The 20,880-nt window shown below is 35.7% G+C and overlaps 1 protein-coding gene and 1 pseudogene across 2 annotated transcripts; one reads left to right on the top strand and one right to left on the bottom strand.

The window, feature by feature from the left end:
- The first annotated feature begins 6,290 nt into the window (after positions 1 to 6,290).
- Positions 6,291 to 7,615, top strand: LOC144558634 (aspartic proteinase PCS1 pseudogene; annotated as a pseudogene).
- Positions 7,616 to 8,511: 896 nt separating this feature from the next.
- LOC144557811 (indole-3-acetaldehyde oxidase-like) lies at positions 8,512 to 19,954 on the bottom strand. Of its 2 annotated transcripts, XR_013512800.1 has the most exons (11): positions 19,639 to 19,954; positions 13,995 to 15,641; positions 13,368 to 13,627; positions 13,077 to 13,286; positions 12,572 to 12,790; positions 10,305 to 11,267; positions 9,957 to 10,052; positions 9,601 to 9,699; positions 9,085 to 9,274; positions 8,716 to 8,986; positions 8,512 to 8,676 (listed from the first exon to the last, which is right to left on the bottom strand). XR_013512800.1 is itself a non-coding variant. In XM_078306420.1 (10 exons), exons 1-10 carry the CDS (start codon positions 19,778 to 19,780, stop codon positions 8,778 to 8,780), a joined length of 4,035 nt encoding a protein of 1,344 aa, XP_078162546.1. In that variant the 5' UTR covers positions 19,781 to 19,954; the 3' UTR covers positions 8,512 to 8,777. The 2 variants fall into 2 exon arrangements, 1 of the variants encoding a protein (XP_078162546.1); XM_078306420.1 differs by having other exon boundaries at positions 8,512 to 8,986.
- Positions 19,955 to 20,880: the final 926 nt, after the last annotated feature.

Here is a 20,880-nt window from a genome sequence, read left to right as displayed (position 1 = left end):
GAAAACGTCACTAGTGACCTAAATGTTGAAAATACTAACTATAGTAGTTTGTCGTTTCCACTTTAGACAGTTTAATCTTTCATAGGCACCTAAATGGCTAAAACCCACCCCCGTCTTCTATCCTTTTTCTTTAATCGACTTTTCATAAACGGGTCAAAGGATGAGTTCGTAAGTCGTAACTACTTCGTATCCAGAAGGACCTGCACAGGGTAGAATTTTAAGAGGCAGATTGCTCTATGATTCGAAAAGAACGGTTGGATGATGACAAGATGTACATTCTAGATCTTAGTTAGAGTGGGAAAAATGGCACGATGGAGCCGGTTCCGTCATGGAACGGCACAGCACGTTTGCCCGATACGTGCCGTACGTGATTGCTTATTCCATGCTATCATCATTTTTTGAAACTTTGGCACGGCATGTCATGTGAAAGATGTAGTCACGGCACGACACGACACATAGTCACGCAAGTTACGTGTAATTAAGACCATTAGATATTGATTAAATGATGAATCTCGAATAAGCTAACTTAAATTATGCTTAAATAATGGTCACGCGAGTCATGCGAGACACGTTTGATCACGGCATGTTTAGGCAGCGTGACTCACGTGTTGTGACCATTCGCGTATCTTAACCACCCCTTGATATTTTAGTCACGACACGGCACGTGAAAAATTAACTTGGTTATGTCACGGCACGGCATTAGACCAAAGTCACGGCTAATTAGTAACGGCACGACACAGCACGTTTTTTTTCACTCAAATCCTAGGGGTGTAAATGGTCGGATACGGATTGGATAGTGGTCAAACCGTATCGAATATAAATACGGATATGAATATAATTCGGATAATTAAAAATAAATTACTAATGTACATTATAGTAAAGAATAACATCTAAATATAATATTTTCATTCATAAATTAGATCTAATATATTTCATAATAAGTTTGTTGTTTACGAAATATATATTATATTCTTAAAATATTAGTCACTAATTATGTCATAGTGTTATATTGTTAATTATAATATATATGTATATGCAGTTGAATAAAATATAGTATATATAATTATATATGTAATTTAATAAATCACTTTAAAAATATAAATTATATTTGTTGTGGTTTAAGAATAAAAACGGTCGGATACAAATATATAGTTATGAATAGTTAAAAATTGTATTCTTATATGTTATAATTTTCGAATTCAGATGCGCAGATACAGATACGGATATGGATCGCATAATTTAAATGATTTTTTGGATTCGGATCTGAACAAAATCGAATAACATCTCCAGACGATGTGAAGTTCAGGTGCACCTTTCTTTGACTACAACGAGGAATTCTGAGAGGATTTTTTCTTTTGGGAAAATTTCCGATGTGTTCATCTAAAATTTTAAAATAACCAATATACTCATGAAATCACAATAATATTCAATATCTCTACAAAAAAAGTAATGTACCTTCTTCTATTCCTTTTATTTATTTTTTCTTTTATTTAATCATTTATAAAGTTGAATTGACCATAATACCCTTTGAAAATTAAAGGGAGACGTCCATTAAACTTTTAACAGGAAAGAAAGAGTTCTATTTTTCTTTGAGACTGTTCATCTTCTTTTCTCGCGATCGAACTTTCGTTTAATAACTCCCAGGATTAGCCTACAGGAGGATACTATGAGCTCCCTAATGGCTGGGTGTCACCATCAAAGAGAAAATTTCTCTCCTCTCATGCCTACAAAAACCTTCCCAGCGCATGATTTAGTTGTAAATCTCCAGCCAACCGTGAAAAAAGAAGAGAGAATAAAGGGCAGAGTAAGCAAAATATGGGACAGGAAGCGGAGAGGCTCGTGTTTGCGTTGAATGGGGAGAGATATGACATCTCGGGTCTGGACCCGTCGATGAATCTGCTTGAGTTTATCCGTACTCAGACCCGTTTCAGAGGTCCCAAGCTCGGCTGTGGTGAAGGTGATTCTCGGTATTTAATCTTTATTGATTAAATATTGATGTTATTATATTTTAGTGTAAAGGATTTTGAATCACATTTAGTTGTCCCATGTAGTAACTAGTAAAGGTGTTTGATGATTTGTTTGTCTGAGGCTCTGAGCTGAATTTTGGGCAAGAGAAACCTTTTAGATGCCGTAAGAACTGAAATTTTTTTAGTTAGCACCCTAATAAATTAGAATTAAACAAACACTACTCCACTTCTCAAATTTGAGTTTTTACCACCCATGCATACCCAGTTCATGCACCAAATTTTTTCGCGCACCAAATTTTTTCGCGCACCAAGTTTTTACCACCCATGCATAGACAGAAAAATTGATATTTAATGCAGGGGAGGCTGTTTATGTGGATGACATCCCTGCTCCCAAAGACTGTCTTTATGGGGCTTTTATTTACAGTACAAAGCCTCTAGCACATGTAAAAGGAATTACCTTCAAAAATTCCCTGGCTTCAAAGAAAATTGTTACGGTTATTTCTGCAAAAGACATCCCCAAAGGAGGATGAAATGTCGGTGCCGAATATATTTTTGGATCTGAATCTCTATTTGCTGAGTCTCTTACAGAGTGTGCTGGTCAACCACTTGGCGTTGTGGTGATTTAATATCTTTGATCTTTCTTCTACAATATTTTTTTATTTCTAAAATTCAACTCAACAAAGCAAATAATGATTTTGTTTTCCTTTAGATTGCAGCGACACAGAGATTTGCCAACATGGCAGCTAAACAAGCAGTAGTTGAATATGCCACGGATGATTTGGAGCCACCAATATTATCAATCGAAGATGCCATTGAGCACAGCAGCTTTGTTGAAATTCCTCCCTATTTATATCCCAACGTACTTGAAAGCCCTCTTCACAAACTCCATAGTGCCATCTGGTCTACGGCTGGAAGGAACGTACTCATTCGGATTGTGCACTTCGAATTCTGTACCGTCATTACCCATCGGGATCACGGTCATAGTTGCACCTTTATTCCTGTGTTTTCTTAGTTTCTCCTCCACCCTTGTTGAAAATGACTGGTTCATCCTTATTAATTCTGCGGCCTTAGCACGCCGTTCCTGAAACCAGGTATTTAACTTGTAGAAAGTGTCTTCTACAACTGCAGCCACAGGCAACGTCCGGCTCTCCTTGAAGACTGCATTCAGCGATTCAGAGCCGTTGGTGGTCATAATTCCCCAACGGTAACCTCCATCACGTGCTTGAAATATTTTCTCGTATGCTGGTGGCTCTTGGACATCTCTGGGGTTATTTTTGCTCACCTTCATTAAGTAGAGATTTGCTTTCGGCATATACTACATATAAATAAGGAAATAAAATAATATAAGTAAACAATTAAAATAAAAATATGTTAACAAAGTACAATAAGACATGTAAACAATCAACAAACACATACCTTTGCAAATTCTCTACTCATCTCTTCCACCCTTCTCGGCTTCTTCTTTTTGCAATTACGTCTGAATGTTTCTAGGACCCAGCTATCGTTTCCGGTTGCCTTGCTAAGGTTCTCCGCAACGTGTTGCATACACAACCTGTGCACACACTCGCCAGTATGTGTTGACCAACCGTATTCTTCATGATCAAAAACATATTTTATTCCTTTGTGCTGGTCTGATATTACAGAGAAAAACTTTGTTGGCCCAACCACCCGTCTTCTTAAAAATTGCATAAAGAATCCCCAGTTCTCACCATCCTCTTTCCGAACAATTGCAAACGCCAAAGGCAACAGCTGGTTCTCAGCATCATATGCACATGCTATCAGTAGCCTCCCCTCGTAACGGCCAGACATGAAGCATGCATCAATGCTGATAACGGGTCTGATGAATGGCACAGCTTGGATACAAGGACCAAAAGCCCATGCTATGCCCTTGAATTGTTGAACTCCCTCTATTAGTACTCCATTCTTGTCATAAATGGGGCCATGCCACCGCTGAAATACAGTGCCGGGATTTGTACTTGCCATAGCCTGGAGCAATGGTGCCAGATAGTTGTATGAATCCTTCCAACTACCGAATATTCTGCAAATCGCAAGTTCATGACATCTCCACAACCTGTTATATTTTGGGATTACATGTATGTATTTGTGTCTGACGGCCATAGCCACCGCCTTGATGCTCATCGATGGGTCCAACTTAATGTCTGCCTCAATTGCATCGGCAATTAGTGATGCTGTCAGGTTTGAATGGTCTGTCCTTGTGGACGCAGACTTGCATGTATGAGGTGGTTCACACTTTTTAATTATCCATGCTTCCCCCGAACCCGCAGGGGTTGCATAAAGGCGAAACTCACAACGAGGGGCATTTTTGCATATCACAACCAATCTTTTTGATTCCCTTTTTTCTAATATACATTCCAGTTGCCGTGAACGTGAGTCTCATAGATTTTCTTTACAAGTTCATCTATGTTGGTATAGACTTGCCCTGGGGCAAGTTCACGATTGTATACAACACGAGGACCAAAGAAACTAATGTCAGCCTCTTCAAAAGCTGTGGTATCGTTGAATGTGGCGACAGGATGCCTATTCCCCCGACCCCTGATTGGGAATTTTTCTTCCCTGGACAAACCTGGTACATTTGCATCACCATCTGATAAGTCATCAGATTCCCAAATTCCTTGGTATTGATCTCCGGTTTCCATTTCTCTTTCCGGTATGGCATCAATAGCATCAACATCAATATTAGTATCATTTCGATTAACGGATAACTGTATCGGTACTGACTCTGGTATAGCTGCAAATGTAGAGATTATGGGTGTCTGTCTGGGCGGTGGTGGTGGTACAACTTCAGTAAACTCACGGGAGTTATGGTACCCCGGGTTGTCATAACAGGGACTGTGGTACCCCTGGTTGTCATGAGGGGAGTGGTGGTACCCCTGGCTGTCATGAGGGGAGTGGTGGTACCCCTGGCTGTCATGAGGGGAGTGGTGGTACCCCTGGCTGTCATAAGCCGAATTGTCATAACCTGAAGGTCCAGCAGGGGGAGCCCTAGAAGGTCCAGCCCCAGCCGCACTAAAAGGTCTAGCCCCGGCCTGGGGAACCCTCCTGGAATATAAGTCTATCATAGCGACCCCCCTAGACTCAAATTGTTGGTACACAGCCTTCCACAACTCCTCATCTGTTATAGGAAAACTCACAAAGTAAGGTCTACCCGCCCCAGCCCGTTGTGTGTCAATTCGGGTAGCCAATTCTAATTCATACCGGTTGGGGTTCACACCAGTCTTTTCATATACTAGTTGCTTAAGTTCAATAAATGTGGTTCTTTCATTAACCTGCAAGCCGAATGAGGCATCTTTCGAGTAATACACGCCATCTACACCCTTAATTAGCCTACCGCCCACGTACAGTGCAACCAGCATTTTGTCCTTAACAAACTACATTTAAAAAAAAACATTCATAAGAATTACAGTATAATAGATTCATTATTTTTTGGAATTTAAAAGTTAATTATAATATTAATTAAAGCCTAATTTATAGTTTTTACAGACTGCGGGTATAATAATTATTAATTAAAAATTAAACATAAAATAATTAAATAAAAAATAATATACCTGTAGCAATCGCCTCTAAATCGCTTAAAATCGCTTCAAAATCGCCAAAATCGCTCTCTCTTTCTTCTCTGTGGTTTAATAAATGATACTGTGCTGGAGAGACAGCAGACAGAGCTGCTATATGGCAGCATAGTGGACCGCCAGGATCACTGGCGGTCTGGTCCATAGTGGACCGCCCAGGTTCCTGGCGGTCTGCTATGGAACCAGACCGCCAGCAACCCTAGCGATCTGGTCAGATTTAAAAAAAAAACAATTTTCAGGTTATTTTGGTAAAAATGTTTTTTTTTTTGGGTATTAATAAAAATGGCCGTGCTAAAACCAAACAAGCAATACAAACATTCTCAGCTTATGTAAACTACCAACCGCCATTATAAATGGAAACTAAGATTTTGTTGACATAGTCAATAAGGTACGAAATATATAATTCACTTAGTTGTTAACTTTACTAAATTATTATTTAATAAAAAACTTTACTAAATTAGATTATAGACTTTACAAATTAACATTTTAATTAGATATGTTACTCTTTTATTAATTATATTAAATCTAGTCTAAGATGTGGATTATGTTTTCCACATTCAGGTACGTACACACTATTTTAAGCAACACAGCTCATACATCCTCCAAAAATAAATAAAATCAAAGACAACCACTGGTAGCCAAAACAGATTGGTACCTCTTCTTCTGAAATTCTCAATTCTCAACCATACCACATATCACATTTCCAAAGTCTTCTGAATTTTTTTAATCCCCAATATATTATTTACACATGGCATTATCTCTCTCATCATTGCGCCTTCTCTTTCCATGTATGTTGCTAATCTTGCAGTTCTTCACATCCCTGGCCGTACAACCAAATTGTGCAACTGCACTTTCACGTAAAACCAACAACACCCCCATGATTCTGGCCCTCAGAACCTCAAAAATTTCATCTTTAGCTGTGAGACAATCCCGCAAGTTAACATTTCACGGCAATGTCAGTCTGGTAATCTCCTTGTCAGTGGGGTCCCCTCCTCAGGATGTCTCTATGGTACTCGATATTGGAAGCGAACTCTGCTGGCTTGTATGCAACTCCACTTACCCTAACTATTTCAAGTCCACTTCTTCTAGCACGTACCACGTCATTCCATGCAACTCCTCTTCTTGTCAGACACAAGCGCATAACCTTGTAATTCCAGCTGACTGTGACCAACAAACCCAAATGTGCCGAGTGTCAGTCTCTTATGCTGATGCGTCAACTTCCTCTGGCATCCTCTCATCTGACTCGTTCCATCTCAGTAATTCAAATCCGAGCACTCAACTGCCACTTCTTTTTGGTTGCATGGACTCGACATTTGACTCGGCTTCCACCCCCACGACCGGGTTATTGGGTATGAATCGTGGGTCTCTATCCTTCATTTTGCAGTCTGGAATACGCCAGTTTGCATACTGCATATCGGACAGGAATGATTCAGGCATTCTACTTTTAGGAGGTGGCGCTTTTCTTCCACCATTGAATTATACACCTGTGGTACAAATTTCCAGGCCTCTGCCATACTTTGATAGGCTAGCCTATTCAGTACAAATGGAAGGAATAAGGGTCTCCAATTTGGTACTTCCAATACCAAAATCAGTCTTCTTGCTTGATCATACTGGTGCTGGCCAGACAATGCTTGATTCCGGAACTCAATTCACATTTTTGCTTGGCGAAGCATATTCTGCACTAAAGAAGGAATTTTTAAGGCAAACCAAGAACATTCTAGCAGAACTGAATGAGCCAAATTTCGTGTTTCAAGGGGCATTTGACACTTGTTTCAAGATACCACAAGGTCAGCTACCGCCGACCAGGTTACCGGAAGTGGCATTGATTTTGCAGGGTGTAGAGGTAACAGTTACCAGTGAATTGTTGCTGTACCATGCACCTGATGAGGTTCGAGGCAATGATGCTGTATGGTGCTTAACATTTGGTAACTCTGATTTGGTACCTATTTCAGCTTCTGTGATTGGGAACCACCACCAGAAAAATAGTTGGGTCAAGTATGACTTGGCAAATGATAAAATAGGATTTGCACCTGCAAGGTGTGATCGAACGACCTGATGAATTCATTTGATTACTTAAACCAGTCGTACTAGCTATATGTGCATTTTTGTTTAGTTTACTTTTGTGCGTTTTTTATTGTTTTCAGTATTAAAAGAAAAAGCCTTGTACAGTACTTGTGCGTTGCAGAGGTTGTTGATGGTTTTGTTGTTTACTGATTAGAGGATATTAAATACTTTCTAGAGAGTTTAGATCTTGATTAAATGGTGAATCTTGAATAAATTAACTTAAATTACAAAACAAATAAATAAATGTAACAAACATGATCAAACGTAACACATGTAGTCATAGTGTGATCAACACGTGATGATTGTCATGTGCTATGAATATTCCTTTAAATTTAATCAAAGCATGACACGTAAAGTCTGATTTGATCACGTTTCCATCTCTATCAAGGGGTACGCATGCACCATTCCTTAGCAAAAATTGGTAAATCGTATACGATCAGAAAAAGCCCATTAATGTAAAAAAAGAAAAAAAAAAAAAAAAGTGTATTTGTCGAATGCAATTCTAATCCAATTGGCCTGACTAAATTGCGTCCGACCCCTAACACCCCTGGCCCATAACAAACTGTTCTTGATCTAGAATATTAAATTTTATTGCCTGTCCCTGCATTTTAAAATTATTGACAATAATATCCTATTTAAACTTTTTTTTTTTGTCTATTTGCTCAATGTGTGCATTTAGCTATTTTTTATACACACATAAATTCAGTTATTAACATGCCATCAGAATTCATGAATGCATGTATTCAAAGCGCTATTTTTGTTTACATTGTTTTTTTTTGGCATCGAATTGGCACATCAAAATTCGTGCTAACAAGATTTAGATGATGAAGTCATGAAGATAAAAGTCAGTTCTTATTAGAAAAGGGACATGTAACTCAAGGGTTAAGACCGATATTGATAACTTTATTCCATATAAATATCATAGGAATATTTTACACAGATACACAATCAAGTTCTAAAAACCATATGGAATCCAACCAGTGCTGCATTATTTCTACCTTTCTAAAGGAGTAGCTTTGCTGACATTGTAGTTCTACACATTGTGGTTCGACACATTTCTCAAAGCAGTAATAGTCTTTGACATCGTGGTTCGACACATTTCTCAAACATCAATACAATACAATACGACAGCATGTACAAAATATCTGTGTAACAAAAGTTATACCCAGTTTTCCAAGTACTTCTCGACAATATCCAGACCACACAATTCTTTGACCGTGGGCATAGTTGTGGGAACATCCATCGGGAATGTCACAGGAGAGCCTGTCAATCTGTCAAAGGTAGAAAACTCTAATCTTGCTGCTCTAATTGCTTCTCTCAATGCACAATGAACTGATGATGCAAGAAGTAACGGTGGTTCCCCAGATGCTACAAACAATAGTTAAAGAAAAACAGTTGAATATGGCTTTTCAAATGAACTTAAGTCATCCAAATCTAATTAAATGATTAAAGAAGGGAGAGTACACCTTTTGATGAGAGCACACGGTTTTTGTTGTGAGGGCTGTTTATAAATTCTACATTGAACTCCTTGGGGATAGTGTCTACTGTTGGTATTTTGTAATTCCATGTGCTATCATTCACTGCCAATCCGTCAGAATTTGTCAAGAATTCCTCATACAGAAAGAAGCCAACACCCTGAATAAAACCACCTTCCACCTGCGTGAGAGAGGCAGGGAGAAATTAAGGATGCAGCTTAACTTGCTTTTCAGTTGTTAAAAAAAAAACAAATGCCAATAATCCAATAAATAGTTCAATTTTTAAATTTAAAGCCTTCCTACTCATCTTAAGCTTTTAGGGGCAACTGCCAGTAAGCATTCAACAAAGTTAGGTTCCCTGTCCCAGGTACTAGCCCTGCCAAGCCTCTTTATTAAAATTGTTCTTTCTTCCAATAATTATTTTTGAACGATTGGACAGTGAGCAAATAATGAACCATCCTTATATTTGGAGCAAGTTTACGGACATTAAGACACAAGATAGCAAACCTGGCCTAAGTCCACGGCAGGATTCAGACTCTTGCCACAGTCATATGCAAGGTCACTTCTTAGTATTGTGGTAGCTCCAGTGAGAACATCAATCTCAACCTATAATTGCCAAAAAAATTCTTAGAAGATGTCAAATTAATATAGCTTCTAAATAGATAGAACGGGCATTAACATACAAATGCTGATAGATATGGTACACTAAACATTAAAAAAATTCAAAAAATAAAAATAAAAAAGTAATTAATAACACACTAGTATTTACTGAAATTATGTCAGCACCTCCATGTCAGTATGTCAAAAGAAAGCTTGGGTACTAGTACTACGATTGAAGAAGGGAAAGGAAAAAAAGGCCACACCTCACTAATGGCTGCTCCATAGTTTATGTAGTTGGAGGTAGATTGTTCAGGAATCCAGAACGAACTAGCCGATAGGTTCACATTTTGTGCAGAAGCCTGCAATTACATAATGCAATGAACTTTTGAGTTAATATAATGCTACTAAAAAGCCTTATATATCCTATGGTACAACTATGAAATAATAAGGTTTTGTGCATACTGAATGTTTGACGAAAAGATACAAGTAAAACTGTAACTTATGAAATAATTAGATAAAGGCTGTTTATAATTTGCACGATTAAATATTAAATAACTAGATAAGCTGAGGTGTAAACAAACCACAAGTAAATAAGAACAAATAAAACTAACCAGACCAATCAACGCTTCCCATGAAACCACACCCCTGTCCTGTTTTGTTTTATCCTTCAGGGGTTTCAACCTTTCAACAAGCATATTACAAGCAATCCGAACTGCCTCACAGCTGCTCTCTGATGTTGTGCTCCCACCAGTGACACCTCCCTGGATCAAAGTCAAACTATCTGCCTGAACAACACGCACTTTTTCTAAAAGATCTTCATTTTCCTCCAACAATTCCTTCAGACCGAATGCTGCCATTTGTTTTACTTTCGTCCATAGACCTTGTCCCATCTCAATTCCTCCCACTTCCACAACTATTGATCCATCATTAAGCACAGATACTCTCCCTGGGGCTTGTCTCGTATTCACTTTGTATGAAATTGGCACACAAGAAATACCTCGTTTCTTCCATTTGTTTACACTATTAAATTTTTTTATCATCTCTGCACGTGTTTCATAGCTTGGAGTGGAGGCCAATTGATCAAAAAGTGATGGTAGTGTATATGTGAGGGCATCTCCAGCACTATTTTCAAAGAAAAATTTAAGGCTCTCATGATCATGAAGATTCTTTCTCCTAACCGCATTAGTATCCAGCCCAAGTTCGGAAGCAACATGTTCTATTATTGCTTCAGCAATGAATGAGCCCTGCACATCACCTGGGGCCCGCATGGCAGACTTAGATGTGTTGTTTGTCTTGCACAACTTTATGTCGAAGGACAGGTTACCCCAGTTGTATTTGTTCATGGCCCCTATCATAGCAGCCGGTAAAACAGGGCTACAGTCTCCAGATATGCCAGCATTTACTCTCAAGTCAAGGTGCAAGGCTGTGATTTTTCCATCTGACTTGAAACCCACGGTATAGTATGCCTTGGTTGGATGTCGGCCTCCTATCATTATCATGTCAGTTTGGCGTTCAAGGTAAATCTTGACGGGACGTCGAAGCTTGTGTGCTGCAACAGCACATGCAGTGATGACCTAGAATATAACAAATGTAATTATTTAGTTAATTTTATATACAAAATTATAAACGAACATTTCCGTAGGAAATTGTATGCTTCAGCACAACAATCAGCAACAGAGGAAGTTGGTCTTGTAAAGGTTGAATTAACAATTAACAAAGAGTGAGTCTATGGTATTATGCATATCACAGGTTGTTACCGTGCTACGGCTCTATATTCGAGTTTTTATACTCTAACGGTCGATCTGAAAATTCTGGACCATCCAAAAATAGTGATTTTCAATAAATCTAAAAAAATAGCAAAAAAATTTTAAAAATTGTAAAATTTGGTCTTCAAACGCATATTAATATGGAGAACAAGATGAACGGTTCAGATCGACCGTTAGAATTTAAAAATTCGAATATAGAGCCGTAGCACAGTAACAATCTGTGATATGCATAGTACCATAGACTCACTCATTAACAAATATAAAATATAAAAAATGAAATCCAACACCTGGGACCAGTGGCAGAACCAGCTTAATCCAGGGGTAGGCAGTCGCCTACCCCTATATTTAGGAATACGGTGTCAAGTTTGTATATAGTTAGTTTGAATTTGGATTTTGTCTATTTCTGGATTTGAGTTTTGTCTATCCTTGGATTTGAGTTTTGCCTACTCCTGACTGAGTCAAAGTTCTCGATTAGTGAAATTGGCCGAGTCATCATTACAAATTTGGTAGTCTTTCATCAATCTATTTTGAAATATACCGATAAGAGAAAGGTGATTAAGAATGGTATGATAGTGGAACCACAATGAACATGTTTTTTTTTTTTTGAAAGGAATAGACTAAAATGTTTTATAAAGTAATATACTAAATATTCAAAATGGACTGAATTTTAATAGATGAGACTTGTGAATTATACTTCAAAGTAAAATTTAATACTTCAATATTTCAGATTAATTTTTGTATCTTAATAATTTTTCAAAAAAATCGAGTTTTCGATCAATTACCTATTCCGCTTCCAATGAAAATTATTTAATAATTTAAATAAAATAATAATAATTAATTTTGTCTATCTCTGCTGAAAATCCTGGCTACTCCACTGCCTGGGACTTCAAATTATATTATGATTTCCAAGCATGGTCAAATAAAATATATGACCCACAACAACAATTAGCAGTGTGGCGGCCACAGTCCCAATGTTGTTGGATCTAGTGAGTGAGACCAAAATGGTATCTAGATCAACATAACCTGTTTCATTTTCTTGAAGCACAAGATCTGAATGAACTTCAGAAATACATATAAACAATCATAGTTAGTTTTGGGTTCAGAAGACTCACAGGCATAGCCCTAAAAGCCTTTGCACCAAAACTTCCTCCGATTCTTCTAGTAATAACACGCACATTGTGGAATGGAATGCCAAGAGCCTTCGCAATCTGACCTTGAGTACCTTCAGGCCATTGAGTTGCTGCATAAACTGTCATGCAGTTATCCTCATCAGGAACAGCTAGTACTACTTGCGGTTCCATGTAAAAGTAGTACTGTGAAGCTAGTTTAACCTGAAAGAAGATGCATATAAAATTTAGTCTCATGTAGTAGTTAATTAATATTTTTTGTTTTAGTTTATGAAGTTTTTCAGTAGAGAAACTGGACGGTTTTCATTGTTATAATCCTATTCTTGCATACTTAGCTGTACTGTATGTATGAATAAACTAGCTGGGACAAAATATAAAATCAATATGGTAAAGGAAGATTTTTCTCTATTAAATGTTGATAGGGAGTGTCAATTAATTTCCTTGCGAATGGGATAAATGATTATCTCTTTGATTATAGCCTAAGAAGTACCTCAGCAGATTCAATTTTTTGGTCGGCTTCAACCATTCCTTTGGAGAAGTTGCCAATTTGTTTGGGATAGAACATTGGAGGAATTTCGAAGTAGCTGTTCTGCTCAATGGCATCTTCAATAGACAAAATTGGTGGCCCCAAATTATCCGTGGAATATTCGATTACTGCTTGTTTGGCTGCCATGTTGGCAAATCTCTGTGTTTCTGCAATCTATAGGAGTGTTATTTTTTTATATAGATGAATGAAAAATTTAAACTGATCTTGTTAAAAATTATGAAGTAATGTATGTACCACAAGACTAAGCGGTTGACCGGCATATTCAGCAAGAGAATCTGCAAATATTGGCTCAGTTCCAAAGAACCATCCAAGACCAATATTTTCTCCTCCTTTTGGGATGTCTTTGGAAGAAACAACCGAGACAACTTTAGTTGATGCCAGAGAAGATTTGAAATTAATTCCCTTTACATGAGCTAGAGGCTTTGAGCTGTAAATGAATGCTCCATGAAGGCAGTCCTTTGGAGTAGGGATATCATCCACATAAACCGCTTCCCCTGCCAGAAAAGGCCCAATTTTCATAGGTTTATATCCTGTAATAGGTAACTAAAGCCACTAACCTTAAAAAAAACTGTAAATGGTAATTGATTCTAATTACTACCAGTAAATTTTGCACCTCTGTTACAGAAAATTTAATTTTTATTAGATGCACATCTGAACAACTACAGTGCAAATTGTCTTGCATGCTATAGTCAAGGGCTATGGAAAAGAGAAAAATAGTTGCCAATAATCATATATGCAAACCACCTTTCTTTTGTTCAAGAATACAAAATATTATAGAATTATTTATTGGGAAACTCTATACATAATGAAGAACTCTAATTAATCCAAAACCTTTAAAAAAAATTCAGGTGAAAAGCATACCTGAAGCTTGAACCTCTGCTCCAGCTTTCTTAATTGGCTCACCAACTGGGCTAAACTCTGAATTTACCAATAATTCTTGCCGCGAAGAGATAGAAATGTCATCATCATTTTTGGATTCCATGTGTGACTCACCATTTTGGTATTCAACAGGAATAAGTTTTTCAGGATCAAAGAAGCAATTGGCAATGGGATAAAGAAACTTGAACAGAAAACCAACAGCCAAGCTGACTCTATACTCAGGATGACCTGTGCTATTTGTTGGTACAATCACTTCTCTGAGTAACCTTATTGCTTCTAGTAAAACTGATGCAGTGACAATTTTACCCTTCAGAAAATCCTCGACCTTCCTTGCTCTAATTGCATGCTGAGTGCCATAGGCACCAAAAGCCAGTTGTATGTTATCCACCACAACATCTCCTGTTTTTTCATCAATTATAGTTTGCGCCAGAAAAGCAGAGTTAACATAAGAAACAGCATTACCAAGAGGGCGAGGAGATGCCCGGTATGTTTCAAAACGGATAGTGTTGGATGAAGCCCAAGAAGGGATAAAGATGCTCAAAAGAAGTGTTCTATAATCACATGGAGGCCTCTCCAGGAATTCCTCTAGTGTAAGAGTAACCTTTTCTGATCCCTGCTGGATAGAAACATTTGAGCTGGCAGCAAGCAGAATGGTTGCAATGTCCGACTCGAATTGTTTTCTTTGTGCTAAAATTAGATTCCCTCCTACACTTGCTATGTTTCGGACAAATGGGGATGCCACTTTGTTCATGTGATTTGCAATCTTATTAAAAACCAAAGTAGAAACTTTATCTTCCCTTAAGACTTCAATTGCTTTCGAAATGGTCACTACTGAACCCAATTCTACTCCATCATTACCCCTCTTAATTATTGAAAGCTCTGGGATACCACGTAGATCAATAAATTTTTCATGCAAATCTTGATCTTTGTACACACCACTGCTTGTATTCCCTACAACAAGCTTAACATTGTTTGCACTAAACAAATCTGAACTAAAAAGCGCATGCAAATGTTCAATACTTTTTGGTCGGTGCCAACCATATTCTATTATTTCAGACTCCTGACTATTTGAAGTACTTAATGTTGATTTAATCTCAGCTTTTAGGAAATCAGGAAATGTGCACACTCCCCCAATTGAGTAATTTGGCAAGCTTCTTGCACATTCAACTTTGTTCCCTTTCTTCCCTTTCTTCCAAAAGGTATTCAACCCCAAATCTTCCAAGTCAACATCAGCTGCAAAGCTCTTACAAGCATCTACTAAGGGCCGGTAACCGGTGCATCGGCAGAGATTGCCAGAAATAGCCTTCTCGGCTTCAGAAACAGTGATTTTAGAGAACCCATTTGGAGGGTCCGGCCTACTAGCATCTTTGTCAGCATTGACGAGGGAGGAGAAAAGAGACATGGACATGCCAGGGGTGCAAAACCCACATTGCGAAGCATGAAACCCGGCAATCCTTTGGTGGATAGCATGGTAACCATCTTTGATGTTACCAAGACCCTCTGTTGTTGTTACCGAAGAGTGGTTTATACTGCCCAGAAGGGTTAGGCAGGAGCTTGCTGACAAGTCGATCACCTCATCTGTTGCTGGGTCGTATTTTGATAGAAGAACAACACAGGCCCCACAGCCACCTATAAAGGCATAAAAAAATTATAGTAAAAAAAATTAATTTTTTATCTAAAAAAATAAGCTTTTTTGGTAGTATGTTTGTGTATGTGTGGCTATTTTCACATGTGCATATTTTGGTTATTTGGTCAAACATGATTTTGATGGAATTGGTTTGGGCAGATGGTTTTTATAAGTACCAGTCATCACCCCTACCAACGTTAGCCGAACACAAATTGGAATTAGAATAGAAAGTGCTCGTTCTCAATTCCACAATTCCTGTATTATCTCACAATTCTACCTATAGCCTAACAAACATTTTATGATTTGTTATACTTATATTAGCAATTTATATTGTTCTAAAGTTCCATTTCATAGGGTCTAATTAGTGTAAGCATGACTCATATAGTTAGTTATAGCATATAGTGGGGTCATAGTAATACTTCCTGAATTATTTCATTACAAGTTGTATAATTAGTTAGTCATGTTGTGCATATCTTGGGCTATTTCTAAATTATGTTGCATGGATTTTAGTATGATTCTGATGATACAAAGGTATAATATTTTGCATATTAAGTTTATTTCATGAAAACACATGTTTTGAAGAACACGGTATACAAGAGAAATATGTTTTCAAAAATAAATTTGAACCAATGTGATTCGTGTGGATATTAGCCAAGGGACCGCATCATATTCGTGATTATATTTCAAATTTAGATCACCCCATGCTAGTCCAATATATGGGGGAATTTCATATATATCCTCAAAAGTTTCAATATTACGTATTTATCCCTTCAAAATCAAGAATTACATATTTATCCTTGAAAAATGTACAAACTCACATATTTCCAAATTTAACTCTATAACATATCAAATATGAAATATCTCCAAAAATAATTAAATAATATTTTTTAAAACTTTAAAATTTATGTTACAATATTAACTAATAATATGTTGACCATTATGTCATTCGGTCTCTTTAGTCGGCTTGAGTTATTTTCTCTGTAAGATGTCAAACCTCCCTCGCCTCTCTCTCCAAACGGACCAAATCACATATTTCTTCCCGCCTTCCCTAGTCGCCTCCCCTCTCGCAGATTTCTGCAGCTCCTCGCTACTTTAATCTTCCATTTTTGTTTGGAGAGAGAGGCGGGAGGTTTGACACCTTAAAGAGAAGAGAACTTAGACGGACTAAAAAGACAAAAACGAAGACCATAATAGTCAACATATTTTTTAATTAATATTGTAAAACATTTGTTTTTTTTTTAAATATTATTTAATTATTTTTGGAGATATTTTAAATGTTATAGAGTTAGATTGGACAAATATGTGAGTTTGTATAATTTTTCAAGGATAAATATGTAATTATTGATTTTGGAGGAATTAATATGTAATATTGAAACTTTTGACGGATATCCATGAAATTGCCCCTTAATATATCGCGAGGCATGTCATGTTCATATTTCATAATATTTTAATGGAATAGCCCAACCCAATGACGAAGCCCAAGAACTTTGATAGCAGGGGCCTAATTTTTTTTTTTTTTTTAAGAAAAGCCCGTAGGCAAGCAGGGGCCAGTTTGATGTATACTAACAATTTATCGAATCGAATGAAATATTTAAATTAAATTCAGAGTCAATTCAAGATTAAAAAAATTCTCAATTTTAATTTTAAATAATAGATGTAAAAAAAAGACGCCAAAGTGTGTATGAATCACTGAGGTTTTCCATAAATTTAATTTTTTATTGGTACGTAGAAATTATTAAATAAATAAATACTAACACGCACTTAAAAAAATTTAAATAAAGAAAACTGTATATCATTAATCTCCAATATCTGTTCTGTAGAATTATTGAATTTGATTAGAATTCTTGGTTTCAGATTTCCTAAATCCATGATGCGAAAGAAAAATTAAAAACTCTAAAAAACCAAACATGATAATTATGTTGTGTTGAAAAGGATTTAATTTTCATAATCATAAAAATATTTTGCATTTAGAAAATTTTAAGCGCAAATAAATATTTCTTTCAAAATATTAAAGACATATAAACTGATAAACAACATGATTAATTAACAACGCAGTAATTCAATAGAGAAATAAAAAATATAACTTTCAAAATAATATTATATCTTAGAAACATCAAACACATAACTTTTTAAATAAGAAGAAAAGAAATGCAAGAGTCGGCAATAAGAAGAGACAAATTATATCTGATGTGTAAAAGTATTGATGATGACTAAAAAACTGGGAAGTTTTAACAACTCTTTATATTTGAAAATGATGTCATTGCTTGCATAAAACTTTTATCAGTTTCTTGAAAAGTCCAAATTGCGGAAAAGAAGATAAGGGTTGCTTTCACTTTCCAAACATTTTTTTTATCAGTACTTCCAAACAAAGTTGGAAGATCCATTGTCAACCTTTTTCTTGACTGATACGTGTAAATTATTGATCTTCTTGTAGAAATTAAGGTACTTCTTAATTTGAAGGTTTAGTAAATATTAAGAATCAAATATTTGGATTAATTATGATGGCTAAAATTGCTTAGATAAATTATATATATGTTCTCCAACAATAGTAAAGAACAAATAAATCAATTGTGAATAGAAGTCTGTTCCATTTTCGAAACAGGGAGGCACATATTAACAACCAAATTTATTTGACAACTATAAAAACTGAAAGTCCATGTTAATTATATTTGAAAGAAAGAAATATAAATATATTATTATCATTTAGATATAATGTATATAAAACTTTGTACGATCTGAGATTTTTTTTTATGAGTCATTAAATGTTATTAAAACTAAGATATTAATTTTTCCATATAACTTAATAAAACAACTAATTAAGTTTTTTAAATACAAAGATATGGTATTTCAGTATAAAAGTGCTACTAAATAAGACTTAAGTATTTAAGATTGCAGCTCTCTGCAATAAGAACATATTGTATTGTTAACTAATCTCATAACTAAATAAATATAAGCTAGACAGGGACAGGTATCATTATGTTAATAAAGTTCTTGCTAATCAATATTATCTTTCTTGGTCTGTCAATTGGCCTACAGCATCAGATTCTAGATCTAATGAGAAAACTTTAATATTATGCACTATTCCTCCAGAACATAAACTATCATATTCATCCTTTAGAAACTGAAAAGGACATTACAATTATACTATTACTATTGTATCCTAAAGTAACCGGTGTATATAATTCTACTGCTTACTCCCAAAAATGAATAGTTCAGATATATTTATCCAAATTTCGAACCCTGATCTAGATGTAAGAAAATTAAGAAACTCTGCTTTATAGCTAAGGATTTATTGAAAATATATTAATTTGTTTAACAATAGTAAAAAATAACTAATTTTAAAACCGATATTTGAAATGCGATCTATATTATATATATATCATGTAAATAAAAAAATTAATTTAATATAAATTTAACTGCTGTTTATTGAGGAACTTGAAAAACAACGTTAACGGCCCATATTTATTAACCTTAATGGAATATTAAATGATATTTAAATTGTAAGAAATTTAATACACAACTAATATATAATATAATACAAATGATATGTCCATATTATTTTTACTTACTTTGAAAAAACTTATTAAAAATTGTCAGCTAATTTATTGTGAAATGATTTTACATGAAAAAAAAAAAATACTTCATTGTGAATCGATTCAACTCTATTCAAAACAAGAGACTAATAACAGTTACAGTGTTACTTCTTTTTGTTTCTTTTAGTGTTGCTCTTCAATTGAATACTGAGTACTGACTTGACCTTTACCAAACAGGAACACAAATCAACGGTGGTTATATAGCGTATTTATTTATTGGATATTCATGTTACACTGCCCATCTCAATTCGATATTTCAGTTTCGCAAGAAATAATAAGATTCTGGTTTCTGAAATAGCATGCGATAAATATTCAGCCACGCATATCTACTTCTATATCATCTACTTGAATCTCGTAAAAAAGAATAACAGAGAGAAATAGCTCGGGAGTAGTGAGTAGTGAGTACCTTCACCGCAGCCGAGTTTGGGGCCTCTGAAGCGGGTTCGGGTCCGGATGAATTCCAGCAGGGACATAGATGGATCCGCATCTGATATCTCGTACCTCTCTCCATTCAAAGCAAAGATGAGCCTCTCCGTTGCCGCCACCATTGTTTCCCTCTTTCACTTTCTTCCACTCTTTCTGGAGTGGAGAGATAAGCTAGCTATAGCTTTATCAAACCAAGCACTTGCATATATGGATATATTATTCGGGTTAGTCTCCAACTCTCCCAAGTTCTTTAAAAATTGTATTCTATTCCAAATTGGATGGCTGATTGCGACCTTTAGCCATCTAAAATTGGTCAGCTTTCATGGTCCAGAGAGAGAGCGCGCGGACGACTGTTGTTCTTTCATCAGCAATGTTTAGTTGTTGGCACGTCTCTAAAGATTCCGTAGTGAAATTACTTGGTAGCTTCTAGCAAGGATTTAAAAGAAAAAGAGATATTAATTGGAATATTTTTGGATTCCTAAATGGATTCTGCAATAAATTTTAGGCTGGCAATTTTAATGAATTAGTTATATTAGTGAGATTTATTGAGTTCAATACTTGTTCGGACTGTTTCAAAATACACATTTTTTTTAAATTGATATGAATATTCAATTGAATTGAAATATAAACTCATCAATTTCAATTTAAAAACAGTTATTAAAATTATTACATGTTTTCTTAAAATAAAAGATATTTTAACAATTATCATTAACTAGTTTGAAAATCTAAACTTATTATTTCAACCACCCTTAAATTGAATGAATGTATGAACCATAATACTTTGTTGAAGATAAATAATCAATTAGAGGTTAATTAGTATAAATTAGTAGATATAGAAAATCATGTAATAAGAAAATGTTTTAATGGTTATTTATATTATGTAGCCTATAAATATGCTTCATGCGAGAGCTCGAAATAGGGCTGCTAATGAGCTGAGCCGGTTCATGAGCCAATGAGTTGAACAACTCAATTTTGCATAATAAATCGAACTCTAAACTGAAAAAGACCCAACTCGACTCAACTCAAATATATGAATTAATCTAAACCGAATCCGAGTCGAGTCAACTCGTGAGCCAAGCCTCCGAGACTATTTCAAAAACTATTGTGTTTATTTTAGTTATAGTAAGTATACATTCTACTTTCAGGAAGTGTTCATTATGAGCCTCCGAAGATATGAATACAATTATTAATAATTCAAATAATAAATCGATAGTTATCAAAA

This window comes from Carex rostrata, chromosome 8 (assembly GCF_964058835.1).
Source record: "Carex rostrata chromosome 8, lpCarRost1.2, whole genome shotgun sequence".
Taxonomy (NCBI): Eukaryota; Viridiplantae; Streptophyta; class Magnoliopsida; order Poales; family Cyperaceae; genus Carex; species Carex rostrata.
The sequence above is the reverse complement of the archived record's forward strand: the minus strand, read 5'-3'. Positions and strand labels throughout refer to the sequence as shown.

What these genes read in the sequence shown, in the direction of transcription:
- LOC144557811 (XM_078306420.1), bottom strand. Translation starts at nt 19,780, where the DNA reads ATGGTGGCGGCAACGGAGAGGCTCATCTTTGCTTTGAATGGAGAGAGG. An exon ending in AGCAGAGGTTCAAGCTTCAG is followed by an intron (nt 13,628 to 13,994) that starts GTATGCTTTTCA and finishes CTTTTCTGGCAG; the next exon opens with GGGAAGCGGTTTATGTGGAT. An exon ending in GGGAAGCGTTGATTGGTCTG is followed by an intron (nt 10,053 to 10,304) that starts GTTAGTTTTATT and finishes ATGTAATTGCAG; the next exon opens with GCTTCTGCACAAAATGTGAA.